This window comes from Ruditapes philippinarum, unplaced genomic scaffold, assembly GCF_026571515.1.
Source record: "Ruditapes philippinarum isolate M1 unplaced genomic scaffold, ASM2657151v2 ctg476_1_1_1_1, whole genome shotgun sequence".
NCBI classification, from domain to species: domain Eukaryota; kingdom Metazoa; phylum Mollusca; class Bivalvia; order Venerida; family Veneridae; genus Ruditapes; species Ruditapes philippinarum.
Window position 1 is genome coordinate 96,881 of NW_026858368.1, and position 26,638 is coordinate 123,518.

Genomic DNA, 26,638 nt, shown 5'->3' on the forward strand with positions numbered 1-26,638 from the left:
TTCAACTCCATGCAGAGAGGTATGGGATGGTAGAAAGTATCGACTTTACCTCGACCACGAGGGCCATATCAATGGTGTAAGCGTAAGGCTCGAACATTTGTCTGACCCTCATTCGCACGCTGAGCTTTAACGCAAGGAAATTTCAAGTGAGAGCGGACTTAGATGTCGGTTAATCTAGTTTCACATGAAAACATATAACCTTCAAGTTTTTAATTGGCTAAAAGTTAAAGCCAATCGTTTCTATATACAGTAATCAAAGTATTTATAATAATACAAGACTGATTAAACAATAACCGAACATTCTTTTTTTTAATGCATACTTTTCATATTATAACGGACATATGAACTAGAAACTCCTTAACGGTAAAGATACCATACTCCGTTGTTATAGAGCTTCATGTATTTGTGGTTCTAGCAGTCATTCGCATTAGAGTAAGTTTTTCGATTAATGAAGTTCATGTTGCTAAATAAAATTTGTGATTTCATTGAATAGGATTAATGTATGACACACTACTCACTATACATTTTTAACTGTAACTGATAGTAAAATCCGAGCCGGATCCAGAAGGTTAGTTTATCTGATCGAACATTGTTAGCAATTCATACTTAGATTTATATAATTCTAAAGGTTTCCAAAACATCCTTTCGCTGTAGTTTGTATAGAATCCATGAAATTCGACGGATAGTCACACTTTGAGCTCTTGAATGGATGTTCGTACTTGTGTATCGCCTTTATTTTCAAGCGGGGACTTCAGTACATTTGGGCTGGTCGTACTCTGTAAGTAAGGTGGTTGTCGTTTTGTCGTCGTATTGCGAGAAAATTTGTTCCAATCCACGGCTCCGAGATTATGAATCGCAGCTTATTGATGTATCCATATACAGATTCCATCTGGTTTGCAATGTCTATTTACTCGCCAGATCATTACATTCTTATTCCTAACTTTACGTTCCTGGCCTGGATTGACGAGTCAAGATAGCTACTGAGGAATAATATTTCTTGAAGATTAACCATTAATCTAACATGATAAATGAATACCTGTGTTTGCAGGTGACTTGGTTCTGCAGAAGCTTGATATGAGTCAACAGTATGTTTCTGTGTGCCCATTAATGAGACATCATCAATTTTTCAATGATATCTATACAAGATTTATGTATATAGGACATAGCAAAATTGTTGTGTATCCATAATGGGTCATTAACAAACTTAGGTAAAGGATCTGATTTCTTAGCTTTAAATATACCCACAGCCATCGGTCTAATACACTATTATTACCATCTTAGATGAAATAATAACATGTTCACCACACCTGGTACACTTTCAAAGAAAATACTGAGTGCAGCGTACCGAAAAACATAGTGACATAATGAGGCCGTGACACCGGACAAAGATAGCGCATTATGCCTTATGATCTTAACGAGGGTTCGTGACACTGTCTGTTGTCTCGATCGCGGAGCGTGGGAGCTTTTTATTGTTAGATCCGATGATCTAGCAATGTGTGAATATTAAAAAGAAATTTATGTCCACTTTGATTACATTAATGTTATTCAAATTGTATTTTAAAGAGCTGTGAATAAGAATTAATAATATGCGAAATACATGCCATAATCGCGTGTACCGTTAAAAGAAGGAACCTACTTCTATTGATATTCTGCTGTTGAAATAACACTTAGTAAGGATATTTTGGATTGATAACTTATACTATAGTATTATTTAAATTTATTGAAAATAATGGTATGAAAAATAAGATTTTTTTTTAACGCATCGTATTCGTTAATTCCACTGAAATCTCCTAAAACACTCTTTACATTTGTGTACCACAAGTAACTGCGTTCACTTCTTCATCCTTAAATCCCGAAGATAAATACACATTAGCCACAACGTATCAAATGTTTCCCCTTCACTCTGCCTGGCTTTTAATATATCCTGCATTTTTTTTCGTTCTACAGTTACTCATTCTTCCGTCCGATATCATGTTCGTCTCTTTTCCGTGAACACGATATAGTGCAGTAGAGCTTGATACGTGTACTGTCATTTCTGGTGAAATTACCTGCGTGACGGTTCACCGCCAGCTGGTGTAGACTCTAATGATATGAAGAAAGTTTGTATGTAATCGAATTTATCCACAATCTATATTTTAAGAAACTTATTAAAGTAAGTATCTAATGTAGATAAATGAATCTAGACTTCAAAACAATAACAATTGCAGTTTCACTTCGGTTCTGCTATCTTGAATTTCAACAGGATAATATCGAAATATTTACATCAATGACATTTGACATAAGCGAAAAATGTAATTCTGTTATATATGGAAATTGCAAAAAAATTAGCAAAATAAGTACTGAACAGCAGCTACCTTATCAAGTCCCTTTAATCGCTATCAAATATACTTATTCTGTCTTTTTTGGATATACTATTTGTTCTCCTTTTTTATCATCTTTAAGCGTTGTGCCGCATTTTTCCAGTATAATGACTAAACGTTGAACAGTCGTCTCTTTCTCCATAGAACTTGCAAGTTGAATTCGAGACGTGTTGAAACAGAGAAACGAATACAACAATTAAAATCTTTAACAAAAAGGTCGTAATAACATATACATCCTCAGTTTGCTTGTCTGGGTAATGAAAAGAACAAAGAACCAGTTATCAGCCATTTTATGTATTGAATGTAAAGAGGCTGAAAGGTCATATTATTAATTCAGCAGACGTCGTTTTCACTTTACAGTCTAATAATACCACATCTAATGAATTATACATTCAAGTTCATGTGTGACATACGTTACTTCATAAGAATGCTGTCGTAAGGAACGTCATAAATCTCAGACCCAAACTCAAAACACAACTTATCTTTTTGAGATCTCATAGTCAATCATGATTGATTGATATAGAATGTGCTTAGTAGGCACGCATGATGAACCAGGTCTGGCGCCCGTAATGTAATATGATACTCGCTTATTCGTAATTCGGATACGCTTTTAGCAGTGTAAAGGGGCGTGATCGAATTGCCTTTCCAACAAGTTCTATCTTCAACCGAGTTCTTCGAAAAACATTCCAATTTGTGTCGTTTTTGCGTTCCTTAGAGATTCGTTATTTCTCTATCTATTTAAAATAGTCTGACGCGACCTTATATTGATCCATTGGTAACTATAACACAACTTGATCCGTGGCACCGTTCCCATGTTTATACAGACCATTTTTGATTGGTTCTCAAACCATGTGTTCGTTATCGTTGTTGTGACCTCAAGGACTCGATATTGTTTTAGGTAGGTCTAAATACTCTGCATTATTGAAGAGTGGAAAGATCAAAAAACAACATGGCAAACATTTAATGAAACAAACAAAATGGCATACATTAATGCAATATTTTTTTAAGACAGTGTAAAGAGTTAGTTTTTCATATAGACTCATTTTAACGCTTTTTTATTTCCCTGTAGTCTCAAATAGTGAAAAATAAGCTTTATCTGAGACCCTAACACTTATTCGTTTGAAAAGGGTGTAAAAAAGTGATAAACTTTTATCGACGCTATCCCTGATCAAATTAGAACAATTCAGGGGGTTCAGCAGGGGATGTGCCCCTTCTGTTTCGGGTTTGAAGGGGGTGGTAGCCCCCCCTCTTTCACCAAAGAAATTTTGTAGATTGACAAGGCTAAAAATGGTCTCAGGTCCGATGTAAATGGTTACGTTGTCACCAACGCTGAAAAAGCCTTTTTACTCTATCTGTAAGTCTTTATGAGAAGTGGCAGCCACATTGAAAACATTTTGCCAAACTTATTCAGTACTGGAGCAGTTTGAACTTGAAACATGAGGCTTTAAATTGAAAACGGCATTTTTTCACATATATGCTCATGTGGTAAAGGCGTTACAACCCTAATTTATAAGGTGTACTAACCTCTTTTGAGTTAATATCCTTTATGTGTAACAATAAATTTCGATCGCGTCAATGCGCCAGTTATTTGTTCTATGTGCCGTTCAAAACCAAACAACAAACAAAAACAATCAGATTACTAAAAATGAATCAATCATAAATGTGATGTTGTTGTTTGTCGGCATTGTCGAAATCAACTCAAGTTTCTTGTTTCAGCATGTTTTTATACTGTCTTATACATCATCAATTTACCTTAAAAGGTTCATTTTTGAAAACGCTTTCCACTAAACTGTGTTTGTGTGCCGTAAAATCAGCCAACAACGAATCGTCTTTGTTGAGACTTATGTTTGCTGAGTAAGATAAACTATTTGTAGCTTACATTTTTCTGTTAAAAGGATGTAGACATTATCAGAAATTTGTTAACACCTTCAAAACAAAGACTTACTTTCCATATTTTATCAGAATTTCAGTAAACATCCAAAACAACTCTGCTACAGTGAATAGCAGAACGTTTATGTGATCAATCGGCGTTGTTAGATTGTGAGATATGTGGCATTTATTCAAAGTAGCATGTAATTAATGTGAGAAAGAGATGCAATTGAATTCATTGTGATAATTGGTCATAATGTAAATATTTTTATGATAGTCGAAGTATTTGGATTAACATCATGACAGTCCAAAATGAACACCTTTACGTATATAATAAGTTAAACATTTTTGGTTTTAGTTGTGATTATGTATGCAAATATATATGATGGTTACAAATTCACAAGGTTTATGCTTCGAGGGGATCATTTGTTTCCAGATTTAACTTCAACTAACAGAAGCGTGTCAGAATGACCGTGGGCAAAACTGTAAAAAGAGCTTGCCCCGTACTTCACTTCAGTTTATAATTTGTCTGGTCCTTCGGGACATTGATTGCGTAAGCACTATTGAGTGTATGACGGTTCCATTGTAAACAGTCAGGAATCTACCTGTTCTCAATAAATTCGGCATCTTCGTATTTGTTTTCTCAGGGCCGAGCCTGTGTATGGATGTTCCCGGTCATAGGGCTATCATACAGCAGATATCTCCTCATCTGTGACTTAAGTATCTTTCAATTTTCTACTTTTTATATTTTTATGATATTATATTATATACTTAGAGAGATCAAAAGCGATATAACGCGGCCCGGGTTTATCAAATTACTGCAACGCAATATCCCCACCCCTAACCTGACTCCAGAAGAGAACCAACTAGGCCTATAGGCAAGAGCCAGTGCTGAGACGTATCCCCCAAACAATAAGATACGACAGCATGGGCATCTGACACGTTACGCGTCCTTAGAATGATAAATAATTTGTTACACTAGATTAGAAATTTAAAATTCGAATCAGAGACTGCTATTCTACTTGTAATTTGGTGTTATTAATGACTTCGACGGATCACTTGTTAACAATTTTATAATTCACACGCATGGTCATTGTGCTCGTGTGTCGGCAGTTGTTAAAAAAAGTCTGCCCCGATACTTACTCAGTCTATATTGTCTGGATCTTCGGGATCATTGATGATATGCCTTAACCAGTCTATTTGGATTAAATGTGTGTTGATGTATCTGGATACCGGGCCTGCCAAGGGGCCGGTGCGAGGGGGCCGGGTAGGGATGAGTAGCTTGCATTATTTCGATATCGCTCTCTTCCATTATGTCAATCACACGGTCTGCCCATTCTGTTTGTTCATTTTGTGTTCCCTATGAAGGATGCTTCCGTAGTCGAGATCAAATACACGCTATTGTTTTCGAGCCGTAGACTCATTTACTCATTTTACAAATTACCAATGTTATTATTTCTTTTACACAGAATTTACCAGCAGAGTAAGATATTGGCTTGGATTTCTATTTACTGATTTGAAATGGAAGCGTCATTTGTTCTCTATTGTCTTCGACGTCATTTATTTTTTTCTGTGATGATATTCCAAGTTTTAGTATACACGTTCTTCCAGTGCTTCGCACTGTTAGAGTAAAAATGATATATTCATTAACATGCGAGACAGTATACTTTGTATAATGTGTAAACGACCTTACACATCACACAACTGAGCTTGAGTAGTATGTATCTCTTTATTACTACTATAGTGTAAGAAGTATTGTATTTCACCTTTGAAAGTAATAAAGCGTGCTACAGTTTTGCGTGTAATATGTATAGCATAATCATTAACAGCAAGCAAATCAAAACTACTTCATGATTGAAATTATACAATAAGTAGACGTTCATTGTTACAAACGCTATTTACTCGCAATAGAACATGAACGTGTAACTGCTTGCGCCTGTTAAAGCAATCCAAGAAACGACAATTCGACTTTTAAGATCATGTTCATATCTCAGTTGACAATATTTACAATTCGAATCTAGTTTACGTCCACTTGAAATATATGATCACAATACGTTATTCAATAACGACTCTTGTGAATGGTTTGTGCTTTACAAGGTTGCTGTTGGACACAAATCATCGCCAAATGGTGTAGATTCCGACTCTGTGTCAAGATGACTAAACTTCCTAAAAGTATCTGAAAGTGACTCAAGAAGATAATATGCTTCTCTTTTCGGTGTTCAAATGGTTGGACAGTGAAGGTAACTTGTCACGAGCTTCAATTCGAGAACCTTCACTACCATTGTGATCTCAATTCTTTCGATTTCAGCATTACATTGCGGTTCTATAGAGATTTTTATATATTTTGTCTTGTAACTATATTATTAATAAATATGATACTGCACGACGACCTCTCTCATGGACCCATTGATTATTCACTTTTACACACAAATATGTCTTTGCACGTCTCATGTTTATTTAAGACATTGTTTGCATCTTTTAACATTTGTTCATGTTATCAATTCATATCTATTTAGTCTTCATTTGTTTTGCTTTGGAGCAATGTTAGTGTATGTTATAATCAAGCTGTCATGCCTCAAAACAATATAAAAAAAAAAAAAAAAATTTATAGGTCACAAAGGTGAAGCATTACATTAGCATATATCAAGGACAATGTGTAATAATTTTTTCTTCAATGGACTCATATTAAGCGATTCATCCCCTTTTGAGTCCTCAAATAGTGAAAATTGCTTTATCGATAGTCGCCAACCTGTTTGTTTGAGAGATGTTCGGAAGTCCCCCCATCACGCGCCAATACGCTTTGACAGTAAAGGCTAAAATGGCCTTCAGGTCGATCGTAAAGTAACGTGTAACACACTGATGCTTTAGCTTCTCTCTAAATATTGATTACAATGCAGCATTTTGATAAACATTTGTGCCAAATCATTCAGTATGACATTTTTATGTTTCATAGCAGTTGAACATGCTTAGTAACACAGTGAAGATTTATATAATGCAAATACGACCAATGTCTTGGTGTTTCACGATAATTAGACTCGCTCATGTGCGTACAAGGGGTTTAACAAACCACTTTGATAGAAAGGCATATGTAATATAACAATCGGCTTTTAGTGGTTTAATATATCTTATCGTTAACAATAGTGTTCGGCGCAGTGCATGTGAACCAAAGGTATGAATAAGTGCCGTTAAAACCAAAAACAAACAAACAAAACCAATCGGATACTTAATGAATCAATAATGTGATGTTGTTTTTTGTGAGAACATTCTGTCTGAAATTAGTCAGTTTACTGGAATTTATATTGAAAAAAGGTTGTTACTGTATTCTGTCGATTCTGTTCAACACTAATTATTAAGTTAAAGGCACTCGTCTGTTTAGATAAAGAATTATCATATGAACGCACTAGTCTACATATACAAATCTCATAAGAAACATAGCATTAATATGAAAGTCTCTTCACTGAACTTGTTGGGATCCGTAAAATACGCAAACTAGAACAGAAATGTCCGTACATATTTTGGAACAGGATAGAGCACAATTACGGTCAGAAGATCTTTTCTCGTTGGACCCTACTTTACTACAACCAGATACTTCGTTATATGAGTATTTAAGAGTATCGTATTAATCTGTTATCTCTCGTAAGTTGTAAGATTTTATTCCTTTTACTAGCGTTACTCGCACATGCATCAGAATGCTGTTATGGCCGATACAAATCGCGTACCGCTCTGTTATTTGAGTAGAGATTGTAGAGGTAGTTAATTCAAGAATTATTCTTTATGCCTCCCCCATGTTCAAACATGCGGTTTGTTGGGCAGTTTGATGTTTTTACGGTTGCCCCTCCGTTTCCGTTTCATTGTACCGTCAATCGAGTTTACTTCACGGTCCTTATCCGATTCCTTCTCGTCCTTTTTCCGTTCCTTCGTCATTAACTGCTTAAGTTTCTCGTATCTCAATCTAGTTTCCGGTGTTGATTATTTAGATCGAATAGCTATTTATTCTATAAGCTCTAATACTCGGTTGGTAATCATCGATAAGAATTAATGATCTGACTATAAAGTGAGAGATAAATAAGGATCATTCACTTTTAGATTCTCGAAAATGTTGTTCGAATGAGTTCGATAGATTTTCTTTCGTCTAGTATTATGTTATGCTCCCTTTTATCTTTGAAATATAGGAAATTCAGTCCGTACTTATCTGCCCCTACGCTACATACAACATTCAACGTCAATAATGATTGTTCGTAGACTTATGTCTGAGGAAAATACTGGTCAGATTTCGCATTTGGTCATGGCTTCAATGACTTTTTAGGAAGGTTATTGCTCCTTCTAACTTTGAAATTATGAAATTTTCACTTTTCGTTCTTTATTCCCAAAGACTTACACAATTCTCTTAAATTTCGAAGGGATATGTCATGAGAATATACAGTCAGAAGTTTCGCATTTGGTCATGGTTCTCATGAATTTTTGGCCGAGTTTATAGCCCTTTTACTTTGAACACTAAATATGAGATATTTTCACTTTCACTATTATCTCCAAGTAAGAAGCATCATTTCAACTCAAACTTGACCATAATGGATGCGTCAAAGGAATGCGAGCCAAGTCTGCTAAATTGACTTTTTGGTCATGGTTCAATGCATTTTTGCAGAGTTATTGCTCTTTTACTTTGAAATTATATATGAAATTTTCAAATTTTTTCAATTATTATCTCCCTACGGTACAACCACATCTAACTCAAATGAGGATGAATATGTTATTTCGAATGCCTCAGGGCCAGTTCTGTCTTGACTTTCATGGCGTTATCTATGATTTTCTCGCCCGCGTATATTGGACCTCTCTTGTGAACAATAATATTCAGATTATTTGTTGTTCATTTGATATATCCCTATACTCTTTGTCTTATTTAATTCATATCTCTAAATTGACTTATGACTATGTTCAAGGATGGCTCGCAGTGGAATTTGGGCATGGCTTTGATGCACTTTAATTTGGCCAGATTTATGTCACCTTTCTACTCATTGAATTTCAATAGTACGACACATGAAATGAAGGTATAAAGCAGTTTTAAGATCCTTTGAAAATAATTGATCAAGAGTGTCACACTGAATTTGTAGACAAACTTATCTTCCTGTAATGTGCATTTATTTGCTCTTCAGATTACACACGACATAGACTTTAAGCTAGATTTTATAGTTTTTCTTGAAATTCTTACAAATATGCAATATCTATTTTTAAAAAGGTTAAGACTGAATAATTCAGGCTGACCATATGAACATTGTATGAAAAATGGTTTGTTTAACATTGAAAAGTTTTAAGGGCTTTGGGAACTTAAAAATGAAAAAAAAAATTAATGCACCATCTAAATTTTGCTGATGCGGGGGCATCCGGGGGTGTGACACATTTCTAGTTATTATGAGGAGAAAGAGCAAAAATCATTATTTTTGGTATTTATTATATTTTATGATAAGTGAAAGTATTTGGATTACATTCATGACAGTCCAAATTCAACTACCTTTAGCGGTAAATAAAAAATAAAGTGGTAATTTCACTGTTTCAAACAGTGAAATTACCAGTTTTATATCACTGATATATTTCTATAAACCACCGTAAAGCATGTAATAAAGTCTTATACCACATGAATGAATATACATTAAGCTTCATGTTAAAACCATTATTCACTAGAACTGTGTCAGTGCGCCGTAAAACCAACCCAACAAACTTTTGAGATTCTCATGTTATAGTTGATTTCGGCACGCAGTGATGCCATGGACCGTTACGCATGATAATACTTCCTTAATATCTAAAATGTCGAATACTGCTTAACCGCGGTGTAAAGGGCATTGACAGTAACTTGAACTTTCAAACAAGTTCAGTCAAACCGAGCCTTCAACATTTTCAATTTTGTCGTTTTGGTGCGTTCCTTGGAGATTCTTTATTTCTCTTTACTTAAAAATAGTCTCGCACGTCGACCTTATCATTGATTCATTGTTATCTATACACAACTATGTCTCCCTGGTACCGTCTCATAAAAATAAGACATTTTTCATTGTTACAAATTGCATTATAATTTTTTTTGCTCTCTGGACAATGTAAGTGTAGGTTATACTTGACAATGATAGAAAGTGGAAAGATCAACAAAGAAATGGCAAACATATATGCATATATTAAGGACAGTGTTAATAAGGTGGAAGTCAAAAGGTCGTAAGTCTTTTCAAGAAATTTTACAGGAGACCACTTTTGCCACTTTTTAGCTTACAGTAAAACATTTAGCCTTGTGTTTAAAGCACAAACAACATTCACCAGATGCGTATATGAATAACGTATGTTTGTCTACCCGTATCATTCAAGGGCGATAACTATGAGATACGATGTTTTGTCAAATTCTCAGTCCGCCTTACGACATGTTTTGCATATGCTTACATGTAATAAATGAATGTTTTGATTTATATGCTTGCTGTTGTGTTATTCATTATTCACGCGTTACTAAATAAAACTATTAAATAAAGGTAAAAAAGAGAAAACTCCAATTTTGAGGTTTTATGTCCGCTCTTAACAATCTTGCAGTCAGACAGGCGGGAAGGTTCCAAATAGATAAATACAGAATCCCTAAAGAAAGCCCAACACGGCAAAATTGAAAATGTTGCAGGCTCGGTTTGATTGAGCCTGTTCATGGACGGTACTGGAAAGTGCAAGTTACCGTCCACGCCCCCTAGCACCGGCTTAAGCAGAATTCAACATTTAACATGAACTGGTAAAATTTAGAATTTTGAAACATCCGCAGATGTGTTCATATGGCGGTTATCATGGAACCTTCAATGTGACACGGTAGTGCCATTCCATGAAAAGCGGCATATGGTCCCCAAGTAAAAAAATGCGTGTGCCCTAAACGAGAAAACAATGGGCGGAACTAAATAAAATGGAATTTTGAAAGGGGATCTGAGGTTATGAAGCCTGCGTATCACAAAACCAAAGGTTCCAAACCAGCTTTCTTAGAAAGTACCAGTTCTAGAATCACTTCAACACACAATACTGAGCGTTCTCAAAGAAAGATCAATGGTTGGTAGCTAGGCTCAAACCTATGACCCTCATTCGGCGTAAGAAACTGCAAGGATTTCAAGTGGGCGACCTTGATGCGGTTCTAGTACCATGAAAACATATCATTTTAAGTTTTAATTGGTCAAAATTAAAGCCATCCGTATTACAGTATCAAAGTTTTATTCAAACTGATTAACAAATAACCGAACATTTTGTTTTTAATGCAGTTACACAATTATAACACAATATGAACTAGAATACAAAACTGTAAAAGAACCACTCCGTGTTATAAAGACTGTCAGTCTTAGAGTCATTCAAGATTAAGTTTTCAGAATTAATGAATTCATTCAAATAAAAAATCATCTTCATTTAGAACATTATGATATGACACAAACATACTCACAACTATTCATAAAACATGAACTATAGTAAATCCGGCCGGAATCCAGAACTTAAGGCTACATGAATCGATATGAATGCACTGAACATGTAGCAAACATGATATATATATACATTTTCAAACGCTCTTCAAAACATCCTTTCGCAGTTAATGTTGTCAATAGAATCCATGAAAATCTCGAGGTATCACACTTTTGAGCTCTTGAAGATGTTCGTACTTGGACGCCTTTATTTTCAGGGGACCGTCATGCATTTGCGCTGGTTCATCGTGAAAGTAGGTGGAGTCAGTTTTTCGTGCCTTGCGAGGAAAATCTGTCAATTCGCCGTCGAATGAGAGCTTGTATTATACAGTCCCATCTGGGTTGCAATGCAATACTCGCAGATCAGTTACCTCTGGATCTCCTACTTTACTTCCTGGCCTGATTGACGAGTAAAAAGATAGCTCAGAATACTTTCTGAAGAAAACATTATCTACATAATAAACTGTGTAGGGATGACTTGGTCTTGCAGAAGCTAATGAGTCAACATAGTTTTGGGGCACATGGACACATATTTCAATTCCAAGTTTTTTAGAAATGTGGCATAATGTATTACAACTAGTAAGTATACTGTTTCTATTCTGATACCCACAGCCATCGCTAAACACTATTACAATCTTGATGAAATTAACTGTTCACACAACTGGACACTTCAAAAATGAGCAGACGACCAAAAACAATAGCAGACAATAATGAAGGCCACGTGACACCGACAAAAGAAGCGGTATATGCCTTTGATCCTTAGCGAGGGTCCGTCGACACCTGTCTGATCTTTGGTGGGGCGGTTGGGGAGCTTTGTTATGTGACCGTGATCTGAATGTTAATATTAAAAAAAGAATTTCACTTTTGAAATAAAGTTAAATTAAAATTGTATTTTAAAGAGTGATGGAAATAAGAATAAATTACATATGACGAAAATAAACATGCATAATCACGTGATACCGTAAAAAAGAAGGGACCTACTTCTTTGATATTCTGCGTTAAAAATATGAAGATAATTTGTTGATAACATATGATTTAATTAAAATTTATTTGAAAATATGGGGAAAAAAGTTGTTTTTTTTTTGAACGAATATGACATTATCCGAAACATAAAGCGATAATTGGAAGTCTACATAAACAATTTTTCAAAATTTCTTTCGTATCAAATCAATCCGAAAGTTATAAATTAAAAACACCAAGAACAACAATAACAAAACTATATACAGACCATTTTTAACAGAAAATATTTTTTTCAATTTTTCCCGACCATACCGTATAAACACGAGTATGATTTTTTCATTATCTTGCATTCACTATTCGGATTATTATTATAAGATAATTCAAGATCTTTTGATTTTCAAAATGCAACAGTTTATATTCTATCATACATAGTTTTTAAAGTTTGTGTTAGGTTCATGATGTCAGCGACCGACATGAAATTTAATATCATAATTCAAATTTTTAAAATACGTGTCCGCTTCATAAACCCTGATCCCATTTAAAACTTCCATTTAGTTTATTTCCGCCCATTTTTTCTCGCTTAGGGCACAGGTTTTTTTTTTAACTTAGGAATCATACGCCGCTTTTCATGGAATGGCACTACTGTGTCACATAGAAGGTTCCATGATAACCGCGTATGAACATATCTGCGGATGTTTCTAAATTAAAAAAAATTACCATTTCATGTTTAACTGTTGAATGCCGGTGCTAGGGGGCGTGGACGGTAGTTTGCACTTGACAGTACCGTCCATGAACAGGCTCGATCAAACCGAGCCTGCAACATTTTCAATTTTGACGTGTTGGGCCCTCTTTAGGGATTCTTATTTTCTCTTTTTTGTCTATGGCCATTGGTTCGTACGTTTGAATTCCCATTTCAATGCAAACAAGATCCTTTTGCTGAAAACATTTTTAAAAATATACCCTCGAGCTGCTTTTCGTACTTAAACTCCAGCTTCTCCGAACTGGAAAATAACTTTGTCAATATGCATTGTTTGTGTAACCTGCATATGTGCCGGCAAAGAGAAATCAATAAATCTTATGTCGTATCGCGCAGACGAATTTTTGCCGTTGCTGCAACGTCATTACATTTTTGCGACGGACGCGCCCTCAGGCGCGTTCAGAGCTAAGTCATCTACACATGGGATTTCGTCGGCTACAATCGCGCAAGGTGTCCTTTAAAACTCCCATACTTTGTCGGGATATCTTAATATCTTCCATATTTAGCCTTTTCAATTTCAAATTAAGTTATCCAAGTTAAAATATGAACGTATATGATTGATAAAAACGTTGTAGTCCCGTAGTATTATTGCGCAATATGCAAATGACTGCCGAAACGATTTACCGCTGTCGAAAAAGTAGGACAGCAAATTATACTATAATAAAGGTGTAAGCTCTGAGTTCCAAGAAATTAGTAGTAGGAAATAAATATTTCTACATTATACAAAACATTATTATTAACAAATCAAAAGTTTTTCGTGACTCTAGAATAACTCGCGCATTAATAAAAGAACTATTTTCGTGACTCATACCGCGGGTTTAGCTGAATATTCAGCAGTTATTAATAAATTAGATACAGTACAATGGTTAGTATAAATATCTATTTTTGAAAATGCATGTAACAAGAGAGCTTTTCAACACTTTACCACCATGTAGTCTTTCATGGTTATCTTTATTGAAGGAAGTTATAATATCAGTTCTACTTCCGATTCTTGTGGTTTGTTTACAAATAAATTTCTAGGTCACGATATGAGTTAACCTTCGCTATTCTAAAAATAGATTCTGCTTCACTTATGCTGATTTATGGACAGGCGATTAGTACACATTATACATGTAATAAACCAGCGGATTACATGCAATACAAATGACTTATATTTTATTGTCTATGTGACCACTATGATAACACGAAGCAATTCTAAATAGCATTCTCACATGTATAATGTATTATGCTTGAAGTTTATTTGCATGGTTTTATTTTAGAAATATTTCGTTGTCAGTTTTTTCTTCTATTTACATATCATTTCTAAATCGATAAGGACACTGATTTACAAGTTTGACCAGAGTTTTTAGGCATAAATTTCATTCTGTATTTAATGCTTGAAAGTAGAAAATCTGAATTATAACAGTTTGGTACACAAAATATATTGCTCTACAAATCTCGAACTTGTATGGAACAAATTTTCTCTGTTATATATTTTGTGTTTTGTTTTATTAAAAAAAAGCCTGAATGTCTCTCCGGTTGCATGTCCGTCGCATTCAGTGCTGCAGCACTTTGATTTATCTGTTTGTCTTGAATCTGAAATCAATCATTATTAATTGTGAATAGCGGATGTTGGGAAGATATATTAAAAAACCCCAAATTTTAATTCACCGTTATTACCAATTTAACTCTCAGCAGAAAAATATACTTACAATAAAATGTTTCTATTTCATAAAAGTTTAACCGTTCAATTAAACGTTATGTGGCGTTATTTTTAAAAAAATGAATTTACCACAAACGCCATTAGCTTTTATAAGTTGAATCTGAAATGAATCATTATTTGTGAATCATAACTTTTCTAGCGAATGTTTGAAAAAAATCCACATCTTATTTCATTGTAATAACCAGTTCAACTATCAGCAGAATAAGATGTTTACATTAAAATGTTGCTATTTCGTAATAGGTCAAAAGTTTAATTTAACTTTACTTGGGGGTATTTCTAAAAAAAAAAGAATGAATTTACCTCCGATTCAACTCTTTGTAAACGAGCATTCCTATTACAATCGAAATTATCAACTTTTTTACTGTCCTCTCGCTGCTAATATTTGGTTGAAGTTATTTGAATTCATTATAACTTTATCCGTTGACGAATAATTTTGTCCTTATTTTCCATGGCTTTATATACCTGTACCTGTTTTTTTTTCTAAAAAAAGAAAGATTTGTAAAAGTTTTTTTAATCTACCTTTAAGATGCTGTCAAAAAAACAACGCCTTGCCGTAAAATACAGATATCTTTATTTATTTCGCTACATAATTATAACATTATGAAAATTAAACACTATACAACTTGATAATACAATACTTCTGTCATCAAATTTGTACATAATTAAACCTGATTAAGAAACTTACTCCCTGTCAAACAAAGTACACTGACATCTGATTAAAACATAATAAAGCCTGAGTGAAAAATACATTATCCATTTTATATACAATAATCACATCTATTAAAAAATACACAAATATCATCAATAACAACAATAAATAAAATATAAAGTAAACAGCAGCTGTAATAAATTAATAAATACAGCGGACATATTGATTTTATAAAGGCCTACGTCATGTGTTTATAACACATCTACATTTAGCATTTCTTTAAGTAAGAACTTTGATTTGTTCTCTTGCATCTAGCTTTGTTTTTCTAGGGGTTTTAAAATATATAATCTGAAGATGACTTCTGGTGCTAGAACATTTCTTCATCTAAGATTTTCAAAAAATCAATGAAATAATGTCCAAAACTATAGGACTGATTTGCATCGACATAATACCGTTTGGTTTCTACAGGTGATAAAAGTGTTCTTTTTGTTGATACATGATACATGTTTTGTTCATAGTGTTTAACTGATTTTATGGGGGTTTTTGTATGACATTTCGGACTCTAGACATTCTTTATATCTGTCATGATTTAATTTAACATGTGCACCCTTTGCATGAGTTTTTTCACCATTATCTCCGAGTACTGAGTATGTCTTGGAGAACACACCTACACTTTCCACTAATACGCTGCTTCCTAGTTGTAGTTTCATTTGACCTGGTACCTAAAATCATAATACATGGATCAATATTGTTACCGGAAGAAGTATTGCTGTGTCTTGTTAACGCAATCGGAACATCCTCGGCTATTATTCATAATAACTTTATACGAAGACTTACGGAAAGGGCCGAAAAGTTGCTATTGATGTTAACGATGATGACAGCTACTTTTTAGTTTATACGACAAACATTTTGTAATAATTTTAAAATTATTCTTTCATATATTTTAAATAGTAGAAAATAAGTAGTCAACAGCAGATCCTATAATTCCCTTTAAATCGCTATCAAATAAATTATTTGTATATTCATTTGTATACCTTTTTGTTTCTATCATCTTTAAGGTTGTGCCCATCAGATAATGACGAAAAATTGAACAGTCGTCTCTTTCTCCATAGAACTTCATTGACATTCAGAACGTTGTTGAAACAAGAACGAATACAACAAATTAACATTCTCTGGGAACTCTTTCAACAAAGAGTGTTAATAAAACATATACATCATCAGTTTGCTTAAGCTCTGGGTAATGAAAAGGAACAAAAGAACGCAGTTAGCGTCATGTTATTGTATGAAATGTAAGAAGTCTAAAGGTCATATTAATTTCACGACATCGTTTTATACAGTCTTATACCACATGAATGAATATACATTAAGCTTCATGTTATAAACGTTATTCACTAGAACTGTGTCGGTGCGCCGTAAAACCAACCCAACTAACACATCGACTTTGAGATCTCATGTCAATCAGTTGATTTATAGTTGATGTTGACACGCAGTGATGCAATGGACCGTACGCATGATAATACTTCCTTAATATCTAAATGTCGAATACTGCTTAAACCGGTGAAAAGGGGCGTTGATAGTAACTTGCACTTTCCAACAAGTTCAGTCAAACCGAGCCTTCAGCATTTTCAATTTTGTCGTTTTGTGCGTTCCTTAGAGATTCTTTATTCCTCTTTATTTGTCTTGTATGGAATTTGGAGGTTACGTAGGTTACGTATACAGGCTCAATCTGATATAGATACAGCATATGTTGAGTTATGTCAATGCATTAAAAATGAAATGTTTGTTTAGCTGCCTAGGATGAAACAAAAGACTCTTAATTCAAATAACAATTAAGGTAGAAAATGCTATAAACCATGGTGGTCTGATGACCTTACTGTTAAAGACGTTTTCGGTAGTTTTCTGTGCGTATCGTTATGCGCATCCAAGCAAGATAATCACGGATAATTACTCTTCAAATAAAGGTAAAGTTGAATAGTATTCGGATAAGTGTTTAAATTTCGGCTATAAGCAAATAATGAGTAAATAATACAGAATAGATATTTCTAAATGTTCAAAAGGAGATTGGTTCAAAAGAATAAGAATGTCGTTTAGACAACATCACATAAAGGATTTCTCCAAGCATTAGTACGACAGCATTGATGATAATTCTGCGCGCGTTACCCCACCCACTTGTGGTATAGTGACAAAAGTGCGTCGCGACTTGATTACTGACAGACAACTAGGCAAAGAAGTTTAAAATGATATATTTTAAAAGTGTTGAATAAAAAAACAAAATTAACATCCAAGAAATGTTCAGAATTTCATTATTTTCTTTGTAAATTTCTGAATACTTGCTTACTGTTCGGGTATGTTAGTCGAGTGAAAAAAATAATATGGCCCTAGATATGTTTTAAAAAAATATTCAGTATCATTTACTTAATATAACATCAAAAGAAAAAGAAATTCTTATTACAACATGTTTTATATTTGACAATACATTTAGTATAAATGATATTTCATAAGAAAGCGTGGTAATTTTGACAGTTGGCATATGCGGTAACCATGGAAACTGCCCGTTTACAAAAAAGTAACACTTCAACATATATATTTTATTTCTATTTTTGAATCCACAATCAAATGTTACTTGATATATCAATAATGTAGAAAATTCTGTAAAAGAAATTTCTTGATAGCTTTATTTTTTTACAGAAAATTTTCATGTTTATTTTTCTCATTTTTTGTTTAGTTAAAAAGCATGAAAACTCATTTTTTAAAGAAATATGTCAAAATTATCGTTTGTTTTTATACAGAACCCTAAGATAAAGCAAGCTTTGTATAAAATTATGTTTATTGTGAGTGAAATAAGCTATTTTATACATTATTATAATACAGTTTGGCTGTTTTGACAATTTTGAGATATACGGTTACCATGGAAACTGCCATTTTTCAAAAAATCCAACACGCCAACATATATTTTTCTTTTTCAATTTGTCATTAAATTTTACACAATATACAAAAAAATTAGAAAATTCTATGAAAGGATTATTTTTTCATAAAACTGTATATCTCTAATTATTCTGAAAATTCATGTTCATTTTTCTCATTTTTTTGTTCGGTTGAGGAACATGGAAAACTCATTTTTTAAAGAAATATGTTCAGATTATCATTTGTTTCATACAGAATCATTAGATAAGGTTATCTTTGCATGAAACAATGCTCGTTGTGTGTTTTAAGCTATCTTATACATTTTCTATTCGTTATAACACAGTTAGGCTATTTTGACAGTTTTTAGATATACGGTTACCATGGAAACTGCCATTTTACAAGAAATCCAGCACGTCAACATATATTTTTCTTTTTATATTCAAATTCGTCATTAAATTTTACTCATCATACAAAAAATTTAGAAAATTCTATGAAAGGATTATTTTTTCATAAAACTGTAGAAAATGTCTTTAAATGGAATAATGTATGTTATGCTGAAAAAATGTATTGTAAATGCACCAATGTCCAAAATAAGAAACGTCTGAGACAGACCTACTGCCAGGAAAGAAAGAATTTTAGTAGGGCTGTACAGAAGGCTAAAAGGTATTTTTGGAACAATTTACAGTCTTTTAAATGAGGTTGAAAAAGACCCGCAGTCATTTTGGAAAAATATTGGTAGAGTTGGTGTTGTTTCTCATAAATCCAAAACTATTCCTATGCAATTTGTAATGATGATGGAGATTTAGTATCCGATATTCCATCTGACATCTTTTGAGAATTTATATAATGTTAATAATAATATAAGAAACAATCTTGTATATGTAGACCGGGCTGATGATTCACCTCCTGGACAAAACAAATGATTAGAATTAGAAAGAAAAATTGATGTTTTAGAAGTCAGGAATGCTATTAAGCGGGCAAAAAATAACAAGGCTAGTAGGATAGATGCCTTGCCGTATGAGGTATTTAGAAATGACGCCTCACTCTCTTGTCTCAAAATTCTTTTTAATATTTGTTATATCAAAGGTATGGTTCCTTCTGATTGGGGAAAGTGTATCATCAACCTGATCCCAAAGTCCAATACTCAGGATAGGAAAGACCCTATGTCATATAGGGGTATTGCAATAGCTAATACAATGTACAAACTGTAGTGCAGTATTCTCAACCAACGTTTGTCAACATGGGCAGAGTCGAATGCCAATATTGAAGATGTACAAAATGGCTTTCGGAAACGTCGTAGTACAATTGACCAACTGTCAACCTTGACCAATATTGTTGAAACACGTTTGAAATCCAAGCGATCAACATTTGTAGCATACATAGATTTTAGCAAGGCATACGACTCCGTCAATAGGGACATTCTGTGGAAGAAAATAGCCAATGTTGGTGTTAATGGTAAAATGTTCTTAGCTGTAAAATCTATTTATTCTAATGTAACAGCTTGCGTACGGGTAAACAATTTGCATACAAACTGGTTTAATGTAAACAACGGCCTTCGTCTGGGCTGTGGCTTGTCACCAATTCTTTTCAATTTCTGTATTAACGATCTTGCTGTGAGACTAAAGGCATTAGGCTTAACTGTTGACATTGGAAACGAAGAAAAGTTGTGTATACCTCTTTATGCTGATGACATTGTTTTCATTCCTGAAACTGAGGAAGATTTGCAAAGTATGTTAGATGTTCTGTATGAATAGTCATGCGCCTCTCATATGAAAATTAATCCGACAAAGAGCAATGTAATAATGTAAATAGGACCAATTTTGTCTTTAAATGTGGACCAGATAATCTTGAATGTGTTCCAAAATATGTATACTTAGGTTTAACACTTAGAATTTAGACTACTCTGTCACAGCAAAGTGTGTTGCTCAGTCAGCCAGTCGAGCTTTAGGTCTCTTAATAGCTTAATACAAGTCTCTACGGGGGAAAGCCTTACAATGTCTTTACTAAGTTCTTTGACTCGTTGGTTTGGTCTGTGGTAGCATATGGAGCAGCTATATGGGGAAACAAATCGTTTTCCTGTATTGACTCAATTCAACACCGTGCTATGTGTCTTTTCTTAGGGACATCCCGTTTCTCTCCGTCAGCAGCCCTGATAGGCGATATGGGCTGGCAACCAACTTTCAGTAGACAGTTGATAAGTGTTTCTAATTTTGGGCACAGACTATGTATGATGCCTAGGTCCAGAACAAACTACAAAGTTTTTATGTAAGCTAATTCAGTTGGTAGTACAAGATGTAAAAACTTGTGTTTCAGAACAAAACAAATTTTTAATGATCTTGAATGTACAGAATTTTATAATATTGATAATCTGGTATCAAAAAAGCTATGCTAGAAAAGGTTCAAGCAAAGTTTTATTGCAAAGTGGAATGTTAATGTTACATCTGAAAGAAGTAGAAGCGGGGTCGGTGGCAACAAACTGCGCACATATAGGCAGTTTAAGACAACTTTTGGAACTGAGGAATATTGCAAAATCATGTTTCCGCGTTGCCACAGGTCCGTTTTTGCTAAGTTCAGATGTGGAACTGCACCACTAAGAATAGAGACAGGTAGATATGAACGCCTACCAGTAAATGAAAGGCTTTGTCCTTTTTGTAATGACAAGGTAGAAAGTGAATTTCATGCTGTAATGGAATGTTTTATGTATGAAGATATTCGTGTAGATCTATTTGAAAAAGTGAGTGTCAAAAACCCACAATTTCACACAATGACAACTATGGAGAAGTTTACTTTTATATTCTCAAATACGAGTTGTGTACGGTATATTGCCAAAACCTGCTTTGACATACTTAAGAGAAGGGTAACTTTCCTTTACATATAAGAACATACAAATTGCTCTCTTTTTCCTTTTTCTGATGTGTCTTTTTATATGTTTTTATTTAAATTTAAAATATGTACATTGTATGTAAAAGAATAATAGGTAAATGTTTTACTGAAATGTAGGTTTTAAGATAAATATTTTAACAAGACTAAGACTGTGGTCTCACATTGTTATCAATTTTTCAAAAGTGAATACTATTTTATAGTTTATATAGTCCTATTGAAAAGTATAAAAATTTATAATAAAACAGTCTAAGTAAATTTTATTTGGCAGGATATGGTTTTAAAAATGTCATTAATTGACTCATATAAGTTTTAATGGCCATATTTATTATTACATATTGGACAAATATATGTTGCTTCTGTATAAAACATCCATTGACTAAGCCAATATATTATATGGATAAAACAGATCTTCATGTAAATTATGTTGAAGAAAACAAATCGTTGATATACTGAAGTTTATTTTGAGATTGTAAAGAATCAAGTGTAATAAATGACATACTTTCCAAGGTTAAATGATTTATAATGGTCTTCTTACCATTTACATTTAAACATTTTAGTATCGTTTTATTCATTGTACCACAATGTAACCTTCTGAAGGAAAAACATGCAATAGTTTGAATATATTGAGGTCATATTTTTAAAATACAACAACCTTTTAATGAATGATAATGATTATATGAAATTTGTGTAGCTAGGGGGGAAAACTCCTCAGTGCATAAAACAGTAAACTGCTGTGATATGGTCTGTGGAGTTGTCTCCCTTAGAGGTAAAAATAAATAGTCTCTTGTAATTCTTTTAGAATGGCTTTTCATGTATTTCATGTTTGTGTTTTACGTTTTATATGTAATTTTATGTATACATGTAAAGATGAGACTGAAATAAAGAAATTATATACCATGGAGGTTACGTACCACTGCATAAATGTACCATTTTTGGAGGTTACTTACCACTATAGAAATATATAATAAAGTAATAATAAGGGATAAGGTGTGAAACTATCAGGTTTATTGTTCAAATTCGCACATTAATTGTATTTTGTAATGAGATTAAATATGTATGAATATATAAGAATAAACAAAAAACCACAATTAACGATAATAAACAAGTTTTATTTACAACACAAAACTGAAACGAACAAACGATGAAAATAATTAATAACACTAATATAATTACACGCACGAAACTGAAATGAACAGTACAATGAAACAAACTACAGCAAATATAAAAAAAAACTTTTTTTTCATTTATAGTATTATTGATTTATTTATACGCATTTAACTGAAATTAACTGAAATAAACAAAAATAATCAATAGCAATAATAATATTTCATATGCATGCTAATTTAACGGACAAAATTACTAACACTTAACAAGTGTTACATATTTTATCATTTATACATTACATTAAGTTTTATTTACACGTTAACTGAACTGTGCATAAAATGAAAATAAAATAACAATAATTATGTTACACGCTCTGAAATGAAACAACAATACACAATTAACAAGTATTTTTAAAAATATTTTTGAGTTTTATTTATACGCACTTAACTGAAATAAACAAGACAAAATAATTGATAACAGTACATATGCAGGTTACGTTTTATTTACAGACTCATATTTACAAACAAGTCAATTTATATATTTTTCAGCTCCACTAAACCGCTTTTCTACTCAAGATCTTCGTCGTCGCAATGGTCATCCACTGTTGCTGGAATTGGTCCTAGGCCCATGATGTGACTTGAATTCTTCAAAAGTTGATTTGTTGTTATTTCTCCGTCTTCATATTTGTCCCACAGGTCGAACAGCTTGTCATGGATGGCCTTGTATTGTTTCCTGCGTACCCTTGTCAGCATGTTCTGTGAGACGAGACGAGTTTGCAAGTCGACGAACTGTGCCTCACCATAAAGAAGAGGCACCAAAACGTAGAATGCAAGCTGCGCCCCGCCTGCACGTGAATTTAGACGTCTGTGCCAGCCTGCAGAGATCAACAAATATGTAGTATCTATATTTTGGTATTATAAACGGTTACGAAAATCGATTATAGAAAGGCGGTACTGATATTCATAGTGAGTGAAATTGTAAATGAAACTATTTACCTTCAACATTCGTTATTTATACGTACGGTTTCTCTGAAAACTGACCAGTTCTCCACTTTCCACAGTCTGCCGTCGATCCATGTATCACGGATGTATGTTGTCAAATCTATGATGGGAACGCATCTGGACTCTTCAGCTTGAGACTCCAACTCAATGAAGGTGGGTCTCACGTGCTCCGCAGGAAGGTATGGAAGGGCCATCAGCTTTCTAATAAAAAGGAACTTGTCCCTCTTATCAGAGTATGCCGTGGCAAGTCCAAGCTGAATGACCTTTCTATACACTCTTTGGAGCCAGTGAAAAACACACCCCTTAATGATGGTGTTTCTGATAGCCTGTCACGCAGCTGAAAAGGAGTAATTTGCAAGAATGAGTGGATGTATACATGTTTCACATTAAATTCAATCATTTCAAAAAACAAAATAGAGATGCTATTTACCTGCTTCATAGTCCAGCATAAACAACTCTACCATCGGATCTCCAAGTTTCTCCTTCAGTCGTGAAAAAACATGAAAAATAAAAAAAAATCGTAAGAATTCTATCACATGAAATATAATTCTCAATTCATCTCATTTCAATTGATTTCCTAAGAAACGTACATCAACGTAGTCTTCCTTCCTTCTCCTTGACATAAATACAAAAACAAGAGGTACTTGTTTTACATGATCACCACTCTTAACAAAAGCATGAACAGACATCAAATAATAAAATGGTCGTCGTACCACTTTAAAAGTTTCGTCTATGAACCACCGCCTTGCAGTCTGAAGGTGGCTTAGCTGGGCTGCAGTGGCAAACATAATATGGCGTTCCTCTCCCACACGAATATCATCCACTCCACGAGGTACTCATCCGCTTTGATGAAGTCACGTGACAACTGAAAATATATAAAGTTGACATTAATATATACATAAATATATTATGTAAAAATATAACACAACTCAATAAGATTCCATTCCAATACAAAAATGATGATATATATTACCGTAAACGACAAATCATCTTCCTGGTTCAGATGGTCGCATATTCTGACGAAATAAGTTAGTTACCCTCGTGATGTTGTCTATGTTAGGAACAAATGGTAGGTCTGATGTGACAGCCTTTGTGACAGCTTCCTGAACTAGTCTAGCAGCAGGAACGTGGATATTTCTTGCAGCCAGATCTTTAACCTGAAATAAAAAAACCCGAATTAATTGATGAACACGAATTTACATAAATATTCGCGATGCGTCAATAGAAATTGCAAAGATATTTTCAAAAAAATCATCCCGATGATAATCTTATCTTCGCTGTGATCTTTACCTTAGCCCTTATGCTAGGATCGGCGGGGTGTTCATGTCCGCTGTTAGATGCTACATATGTATCGCTGTACTGTTTGACCCATGCAGGACATCGGAACTTCGCACTTCTAACGCTGCACACCCAGTATGTGAAGTTGTCTTTCTTTCTCTGAAAATATTAATATTAATAATATGATATTATGATATGTTATGATAGAAATTTAATCTTGATGATTTTTTTTGACGATAAATACTCACTTTTACGTTAAAACAATACCCGTTACTTGCGGTCAACATTTTCCCTCCTTTCTTGGTTCCCTTTTCCACTAGTTCATATTGAATGTCATGTTCTTCTGGGACATCCATATGTGGTTCACGTACTGATCTGGAATAAAAAAAGTCTCAACTCAAAGTTAGAGTATTTATTTGTTTCGATTATAATTTCAGATTCGCATTTCAAAAATTCACATATAAGAATAAAGTTACACATCTAGTATTCTAGGAGGGCGTTGAACATCCCTATCAGGTATATTAAGTGGTCGATCTTCAAGTTCATCTGTGGTCACCCGTTGCTCGACTTCCATCAGGTCAGCTACAGCACTCGTAGTAGCGTGTAACATTGCTAGACTTGAAAGTGGTCTACTTCTTCTTGCGAGTTGTCAACAACCTGAAATTAAATATCAATAGGTTTTCTTATTAAGAAAGAAATTATGCATGCATGTTTTGTGTAAAAGTTGATCGCCGCGAAATTTCATTTTAAAAAATCAGTATTACTTACCGGAGACTTGCATATGCTACAGCTCCACTCGACCTCAATAACACCACGCACCATCATCCTGTAATCTGACTGCGTTATTCCTGAAAAATAAAGTTATATAATTGATAAAATGAAACGTAAAAAGAATCTTTATTCAATTGTATGATAGTATGATATAAATAATATCAAAAGAAGATTGATTTATTTACTTAGATCTTTCCATAATAATGGAAAAGGGTAATTCATATTTTTCAAAGTTATATATATTTGATATAGATCTATCATGAACATTATAATGATTAATAAAAATCAAGACAACCTGTCCCACATATACGATGCTGACAATTATTACATTGGTCGCATTGTAAAGCATGTTGTCTTCTTGTAACTTCTTTAGAAAAAAACTAAACAGTGTGCTGATTCCATTATTCGAATGCAAAATCTTTGAAAATGAGCGTAAACGCTTCTTAAAACCTTATTATTTTAGAAGACCAAATATAATCAAAACATCTGAATTAATGAATACTAACAATAAACAAGAACGTCTAAAATTAGGTAAATTTGTTAAGTGTATACTAAGTAGAATTTAAGGCATTGACCACTATGTAATAATTAAAATAGAACTTTCTTTTCTCCGAATATCAAAAGTGCTGCAAAGTCTCTGTTTCGTTTTGGGAGACCTAGTGGCACACATTTATAGTATCCCGCATTTCAACTAGACCACAGATCTTTGATTTTTCTAAAGGAAAGGTCAGAAGAAGTTGTCTATGTTTAGAAGTACTAATCAACTCCACTTCCGTATCTCAATATCTAATGCTATTTTTCACAATATGAAAATGTGTTATTTCTATCCACATTTTACAAAAGAACTATTTTTCCTCTTTGTGCCTATGATACAGCCTTTCGCTAATTAAATATTGTAAGATCGTGCGGGAACTGTGGCCTCCGACACCTTTGTATAGGACTCACCGTGAAG

General features: G+C 33.7%; 1 protein-coding gene across 1 annotated transcript; it reads right to left on the minus strand.

The window, feature by feature from the left end:
- Window positions 1–23,035: 23,035 nt before the first annotated feature.
- On the minus strand, window positions 23,036–25,301 carry LOC132752970 (uncharacterized). The gene is made up of 3 exons (XM_060743384.1): window positions 25,164–25,301; window positions 23,639–25,074; window positions 23,036–23,549 (listed from the first exon to the last, which is right to left on the minus strand). The coding sequence occupies exons 2-3, from the start codon at window positions 23,829–23,831 to the stop codon at window positions 23,203–23,205; spliced, it is 540 nt and encodes a 179-aa protein (XP_060599367.1). The 5' UTR covers window positions 23,832–25,074; window positions 25,164–25,301; the 3' UTR covers window positions 23,036–23,202.
- Window positions 25,302–26,638: the final 1,337 nt, after the last annotated feature.